This window comes from Aedes albopictus, chromosome 1, assembly GCF_035046485.1.
Source record: "Aedes albopictus strain Foshan chromosome 1, AalbF5, whole genome shotgun sequence".
NCBI lineage: Eukaryota > Metazoa > Arthropoda > Insecta > Diptera > Culicidae > Aedes > Aedes albopictus.
The window spans coordinates 194071447-194079857 of NC_085136.1; the positions used below are offsets into that span (position 1 = coordinate 194071447).

The window sequence follows — 8411 nt, forward strand, 5'->3', positions numbered from 1 at the left end:
GGATTTTCACTTGAGAATAAATAGAAATCCAAAATTTCATAATTTTGTACAGTATTCAACAGTTGGAATATCTCAATGATCTTTTTTAATTTTTTTTCACGATATTTTCTCTGAAAATTCTTCAAAATCCAATCAATTATTTGACAATGATTATACATACGTCTGTTGAACATACGATTATATTGGGTAAAACAACTGCATAATACCCATCTGTATCAGTTCACCGAAGACAGATGTTTAGGTGATTTTGGAGATGTTTGAGAAGCTGGGGAAGTTTTAGAAACCCAATGTCCAAACGCATCTCGAAACATCGGTTTAACTTAACATATTTTGAGCTACACCAAAGTTTTTGAGTTTTTCTATCGCCATGAGTCCTATCTTTGTTCAATTTGAATCTTGAAATGTAAGTCGAGCTTTGTAAGCCTAAGTAAAGTTGCTCCATGTTTTATTATTCTAGGTTTCAACGCAAAGGTCTAAAAGTTGCATAAATTATATAAACTTGGATGAATGTTCAAAACATATGTACTGCCTCCTGAACAAAATCCATTTACGCTGAAATTCTGAAGTTTTTTTTAGCATTTTAGCCAAAATATCACAATAAATGCATTGCATAAGGTACACGTTTTAGGCCATTACAAGTTTTCTGTTTCAGCCTGAATATATCAAACAACATAAAAAAACAAATGATTGAACAAAACAATTGGGTGATGTAATTTTTCTTACTAACTCGCCGAAAAACAGTAAAAAATTTAAAAACAATACGAAAACGTACAAAAAAGTTTGAGAATAAAATTCTAAAAAAATAATGTATATTTTTTTAATTTTGGATTTGGGGCCCACTTTATAGGGTTTGCCCCGGGCCCCCCGAAGTCTAAATCCGGCACTGTTTCATAACTTATCCCCAAACCCCCGAGTGTGATGATATAGGAAAAGTTCGCGTCTACGCTGATTTGACAAAAGCGTTCGCTCGCTTCGCTAGTCGACCGTTAAATTTAGGGGGGACAGTTTTAAAACACCACTGTCACGTCGGTTCGTCGGGGGCATTACACCTTCCAGAGCGATGTTGAAAAGAAGGCATTCATCACCTTGTCGCAGTTTCCGGCGACATCCGAATGAATTGAATAGTTGACTTAAAACCCTTACGCAGTTGTGCACACCATCCATCGTTGCGTTGCTTTAATCTGTCTGATCAGCTTCTCAGGAAAGGAGTTTTCGTCCATGATTTTCCACAGCTCTGTGCGGTGCATACTGTTGATCAGGTATCAATAGGTCGGCTCAGGCGTCACGTTCTCCTGCGAATGGGAGATTTGTGCCTCGCACTTTCATTGCCGCAATCATCATTTACCTGACGGGAAAATTGGAAGGGAAATGGGTATGGGAGTAGAAAAGGAAAGGGAATGGTGAGCAAAACACAAGCGGATAATGATGACAAAAATTCCCATGGAAAGTTTACTTCCAAAATGGAAATACATATAGCAATAGAAATTGTCGTTCCACACATAATTGTACCATGTTATATGGGAATCCCATATAACATGGGCTAACCATGTGTAGAACGGCAGTACAGAAGAAGATTTATTTCAAAATTTAGCAGCTATACTGCAAACATGCATTTGGATAAACAAGTTGGAACCTTTAGTTCAATTGTTTCCAAGGCACAAATCCAAAGAAAACTAAATGTATTCTTTGAACAGATTTGCTCTGCATATACGGTTTGCAAATAACTTTTTGAAACCCGTTATTCAATTTGGAATCGATTGATTTGAGAAGTTCTAGAGAACAGTCACCAATGCTGCAGATAATCAAACGATTAACCACAGATATTGACTTAGCTCTCAATATCTTCCAGTAACCAATTCCCAATGCTGGGTTTTGGAAATGAAGTCTCTTCAGAACTTCATAATCGCTTAAACTTTCATTTGGGATCAAAAGAACGTTTTAGCAGATCTTGTTCTGATGAAGACCAAATGGTTCAATTTGGAACTTGCAACTATCTACCGCTTTTTCGTTTATTTCAGCCAGTATCCCTTTCAACCAGACAGAGCTTTCTTCGTTTTTTGGCGAAAACCAGATTTTACCGTAGCAAAGCCCATAACCGTTGAAACTGGGAATAACCGAATTAGATGGTAGCTGGTAGAGCAAGTTGTTCAAATTGAACAACAGCTCATCTTTCAGCTCGTTTGTAAAAAAGCCTTTTTTCAGGCTCAATTGAAAACGAAAAGCGTGAAAAGATGGCAAAGCACCACTAAGGTTTGTGGTACCTTTTGCTACTGAAGCCTTAACCTTGGACTTGCCACTTGCCAGCCATTTTGGAAGGTACTCTTGTGGCAGCACCTTTCCCATTTACTGTTGAACATTTTTCAACAACTCCCTCAGAAACTGAGGACTTACCTGGCTGCAATTCTCGCATAACTTGATGTTGATCGTCTGCAGCTGAAGGCAAAGGAGAGTTTGGTACCGAATTAGCAGCCATTACTCCAAAAAAAAAGGATAAATCCACACGATTGAAGATGTTTCAACTGTCGTCGAACGAGGTCGAAATGAAATAGAAAGATTGTCATACGACTCACTCTCCAATACTCAAATCGTACCGTATAACAATGGGCAGATAAAAAGAGTTAAGAGAATTTAGTACCAACACTTGGAAGTCATAACTGTGCAATGTGCATGCATAACAACAGCTTCTCACATTCACCAAGGAGCTTAACTCTGGTCCAACGCAACCTACAGTCACTATTCGAAAGAGAGAACTCTGCTCTTTCTATATATATTTTAGACATTCCATTTGCCGTAAATACACAGTTAAAAATTGTTACATCGAGTTCGCTGTAACAGAATGACCTCCATCGCTTTCACCACAATTCTCCATCAGATTGTAAAGTTACAGGTTGTCTGCAGTATGGGGCTTGCTTACAATTTTGCTTACAAGAAATTCTTTTATGTAAAATCGAATGAAATGAAATGGAAATTTAAGCGTTTCAATATTTACGTCACGTGTAGTTTTCAGAATTTCTTTCTGTGTATCCAAAGCATATACGCACAACGGTTCATCCAAAATACTTGAAACACCCTAGCGGATTGTATTTGACAGATGAAATATGTTCCACGGCTTCGTAAGAAGACGACGCAATCAAAAGCAGTTTTGATCATCTTAAACGCTAGTACAGAATTTTCAAGAGGTCATAGTTATAGTGAACACAGAAAGAAATTCTGAAAACTACATGTGACGTAAATATTAGAACGTTCAAATTTCCATTTCATTTAATTCGATTTTACATAAAAGAATTTCTTGCACGCAAAGTTGTTAGCAAGCTACATATTGCAGTCAACCTGTAATTTTACAATCCGATGGAGAATCGTGTTGAAGGCGATGGAGGTCATTTTGTTACAGCGAACTCGATGTAACAATTTTTAACTGTGAATGTTTAGAATTCTCATTTGCAATGTTTGTGTATGTAACCAGAACACATTGACCATACGAATTCTCCAAAAGAGTAAGGAAAACTATACTCAAATTTGATATATCTTGAAAGATGTATCAAAGAGTAAGTAAACGTGATTTGGACCATGCTTAAACGACGTAACATTTATGCGAAAGATATTGCTAATTTAGAGAAAACTTTCCGTTTTACGGTAGAACGAAAAGCTACCGCAGCTGTCAGACTACTGATTTTCACTGAGGTATCATCGATCTACCCTTGTGAGCCCTAGCGATGCCTTTGATACGACGCCGATGATCATTGTTTGTTGTTGGTTTTCAGTTCAATTTACCTTGCAAGCTACTTGCAAGCATGCTTTGATTTGGCCTTCAGTTTCAATGATAGGATGATTTTCAAGCCTGCGGTAGGACTTTGACAGCTGCTGTAGAACTCGGCGGCTACCGCAGAGTGGAAATTTTTCTTAAAATCCGCAATACACACTGTATGTCATTCAGTATGTTCAAATCAGTACAAATATGGATAATAATGCTCCAAGCAATAGAGAAGCTTGGTAAGAATCCATATCAATAGAAAAGAATCTACAGCAACATGCGAGAAAAATTGAAATTTCCCAAGCATATTGTTGCAGAACACAATTTATCATATACTAAATTGGGCTGTGAGTACCCAACACACATAACTAGTGGTAACTCAGTAAAATACGCATATAGCCGTATGAAATACACTGCGAGAGGGATAAATCTGTTTTCATGTAGAAAGCAAATACTTACGAAACCACTACATGTTACCATGCGGTGGTGTTCCTGACGACAATTTTCAAACATTATGGCTGCCAGCTGCATTGCTGGTTTGGCGACACCCGAGAAATATTTTAAAGCACTATTTCTCAAAAAAAAATTTCCATTCTTCATCACTACACTTTTTGATGTAATTAACACTCGAATAAAAACTGCTGCACCTGAATACGTTTTATTGCGAAATTATCGCACAAAATCATATCAAAACCACTGTGCCTTAGCAGAGCACGTCCACTACCCATGCACTCCTACACTACTACAGTCGGGACCCGCTGATTGGGGGTTTAATAATTGGGTGGCTTTTTAGTTGGGGCTCCGATAGTTGAGCTGTCAGCCAACTAAAAAGCACCTGGATGTCAAAATTCAATGTCAAACTGAAAATGACACCCAATCTGTAATTCCGAGGGGCGAGCTAATGAGTTTTTGGTTTCTTAAACTTAACTGATAATCGGGAAGAATTTTTATTTCATATTTCTTAAAATAAAACAATATGTACAATTACTTCGAAACAAATTCAATACATCAGCAATCTTTATTTTGTCGATCATTGAAAGCGTTTTGTGTTTGAACTTTGGTCCGGGTGGTTTCATAATCATCTGTTTTGTTCACTTCACCGACTAAAAATTAGTGAAAATAATTATTTCTCGCATTGGTTCTATATGTATCTTGCAAAACGTATCAGTTTTTTTAAAAAAGACACGGACACGTTTAGTACTTCCAGTGAACTATTCGTTCTTTGAAGGAAGCACGACACTAGACAACGGACTAGCATGCAACGCCCAGTGGCACAGCCGAAAACTTTTCCTGACAGCTGCGGCGGGAATCGAACCCGCGCTCCTAGCACGATGCGACCAAATGCTTGGTGACACTAGCCGCACGACTACGAAGCCACACAGTTTTGCTCTAAATGTGAAACAAATTGAAAAATTTTACTTTTTACTTCCAACCTAAACATGATTAAAAAAAACAATGTGCACGCCCCTTGTGCTGCTGTTACTTCACCCAACTAACGAATCGAATTCGTTGGTTGGGTGGAGCTTGTGGCTCAACGAGCGAGATCCGACTGTACTAATTTTCCACAGCTCTGTGCGGTGTATACTATTGTCTGCCGCCACGAAGTTGATGAGCGTGATGCATTGGGAACTAGTATTCATGACATATTTATGGAGGATTAGCCGTACGGTGAAAATCTGGTTCGTTGTCGATGAACCTGTCTTGACATTTTCCCACGAACTTTAGAAATTTATGTGACATACGACAGAAAATAATCTAGGATCAGGGCTTATCCAGATAGGTTCTTTTGTGATACCATCCTTACCAGCTGCTTTGTTGATTTTTAACTAGAAAATGCTATGATGCTATTCTTAAAAGTCTTCTGAGTAGCTCTGCCGAAGACAGTATCCTTCTAAGATGTTCAGAACGCAAGATATACGACATTTGGACTGAACTGGAAGCTCCTAAGAACACTAGCACCGCGCAGTGAATGATTCTTGAACTGAATTGTTTCCTATGTGAAAGCTCGTAGTCTTCTGAGTTACATTGCTGAAGACATTATCCTTCTAAGTGGTTCATAACGCGAGATATGTGACGTTTAGACTGAACTGTAAGCTCCGCACTAGCGCCACATAGTGAGTGATTATCGAACTAAATTGTTTTCTATGTGAAAGCTCAAAGTCTTCTGAGAAACTTTGCCAAAGACAGTAACCTTCTAAGTGGTTCAGAACGCGAAATTTACTCTCGAACTAAATTGTTTTCTATGAGAAAGCTCTAGTGAACACTAGTGCCAGGCAGTGAGTGATTCTCGAACTAAAATGTTTCCTACATGAAAGCTCGTAATCTTCTGAGTAACTTTGCTGAAGACAGTGTCCTTCTAAGTGGTCCAAAGTGCGACGTTTAGACTAAACTGGAAGCTCATAAGGACATCAGCGCCTTGTAGTGAATGTTTTTCGAACTAAATTGATTTCTTGTACCGACTTTTTGAACCCTCTAAGCGGAATACCCTCTTCGAATGAGTGCAATCAGTTTCGTACCTTTTAATTCCGCCTTATTTTGTCAAAGGATAAGCAAAATATGGCTTAATTTAAAGGTACGAAACTGATTACACTCATTCGAACTAAATTGTTTGCTATGCGAAAGCTCTTAGAATTCTGATTAACTTTTCTGAAGACAGTATCCTTCTAAATGATCCGGAGCGCGAGATATACGATGTTTGTTTAGACTTTACTAGAAATTCATAAGAACACTAGCGCCACGTAGTGAGTAATTTTCGAACCAAATTGTTTTCTATGCGAAAGCTCTTAATCTTCTGAGTAACTTTGCCGAAAACAGTACCCTTCTAAAAGGTTCAGAACGCGAGATATTCCACAACTACTGGCAAAATATAGTGCTATCCCACATGTCTGATATGGTGTCCACTGTAGCAGATTCCCGATGACCAATGTTCCCAGAACCACTGTTTCCACATATCAACATATTCTTGACGAAATTTTCTATCAAATGAGACATTGGGCATTTGAATAGGATAGATCGGTGAAGTATTAGATTTGTAGTAATGAGCTGAATTTTAGTATGGTGAGAAGGTTAATTCTCCGTTTCTGCAATGAAATGGTGCAAAAAGTGTGGGTATTATGATTCCTTGCCTAATTTGATGCTGTTCGAGCAAAACTTTGGACAACAGTGTTGTTGTTTTCTCTATTTCTTGCAACATAAACAACATAGTTATCCAAAGTTTTGATCAAACAGTATCAAATTAGGCAAGGAATCATAATACCCACGCTTTTTGCACCATTTCATTGCAGAAACGGAGGATTGACCTTCTCACCATACTAAAATTCAGCTCATTACTGCAAATCTAGTACTACACCGAACGTGCCCCATTGGTGAAAAAAAACATCATTCTTTAAGAGTTTGAATTTGTGGGTCATAATGACCCCAATGCATTATTCGTAACTTTTTTTTAATGCCCGAAGAAGGTTAAGTTCCCTCAGCGTTTGAGTTGGATCATTTTCATTCTCTGTTGAACTGATGTAGCCATTTCCTTAGATGCCTTGTTCTCCCGTGCCTACATTCTCCACGCTGTTCATAATATGAATGTTATGTTCATCAAAGTGCTGCCTTTAACGTTTGATCACCTCACGTCCGTCCGTCAAGAATCCCCGACCATATCTTTGTATATTTCAGCTCATGACACGAAGCCTTTGAGGAGTGTACATATTGAGCTTCTTATAAAGCTTCCTTGTTCTTTAGGAACAGGAACTCCATTTCATCACACTCCTCTTCTTCCATCCAGCGCTTTTTCTTCCCAAAGAGACAGGTCTACTGTTTCCGCTTCTGTTTGTAACGTTCCACATTCTGTCGGGTTCCTTGCTGCAGCATTACCATCCGCGCTGTGACATTCGATTGTTTCAGTTGTTCTAAGTTATGCCGTGGCGGTCTCCGGTACCACGAAAAGTTTAAGGCGAAGTTTGACTATCACCAGGTAGTGATCAGATTGGAAGTTAGCACCACGATATATCAGTCTTCGATAATGAGGTACCTACCATTATGTTTATCCCTGGGTATCAATTGACACAGTGTCGTTCAGCATTAACCATCCTGAAATTGCATAACACTGTGCATGATTATTCTCTAGATTAACTGAATGTGATAGCAGTGGATTAAATAAAATCGCCGTGAGACTCATGCATGCTTTTTTTGTAATTTTATCTTTTCAGCTGTGTCGCGGACAACACTCTTGGTCGGTCGAAGAAATACATGGAAGTTTCGGGCCGACCAGGGCCAGCTGAATTTGTGTCCCCACCGTGGAGTCGATCGCCGGATAGCTACAACCTAACCTGGAAAGTAGAAAGCTATCCACCGCTGTTGGAAGTACGACTTCTGTACCGAAAACTTATGGTAAGTCCATAATATTTTAACGGCTTTCATTTTATTATCGCATTTGGGATATAATTAAAAGCTATTTCTGTTGTTTTCATTCTCCACAGATGAATGAGACTTTTCAACAACCTGGACGATGGCACGACGTTATCCTGACTCCATCTGCAAGACCAATTACAGAGCCATTAACACATGTCATGGCGTTCACTCTTCGAGGACTTCAGCCGAGCTCGGTTTATGAGGCAATTGTCCAAGCGAAAAACCGTTACGGTTGGAATGAGGTAAATGCATCACTAAA

At 38.8% G+C, this 8411-nt stretch overlaps 1 protein-coding gene across 1 annotated transcript in view; it reads left to right on the top strand.

Annotated features, from left to right (window-relative positions):
- The window catches only part of LOC115263783 (neurotrimin), an 866784-nt gene that overhangs the window by 848341 nt on the left and 10032 nt on the right, over positions 1 to 8411 (top strand). The window contains exons 9-10 of the mRNA XM_062846064.1: positions 7951 to 8131; positions 8221 to 8394. Of these exons, the coding sequence (XP_062702048.1) occupies positions 7951 to 8131; positions 8221 to 8394 (355 nt within the window). The remainder of the gene's footprint in view (positions 1 to 7950; positions 8132 to 8220; positions 8395 to 8411) is intronic.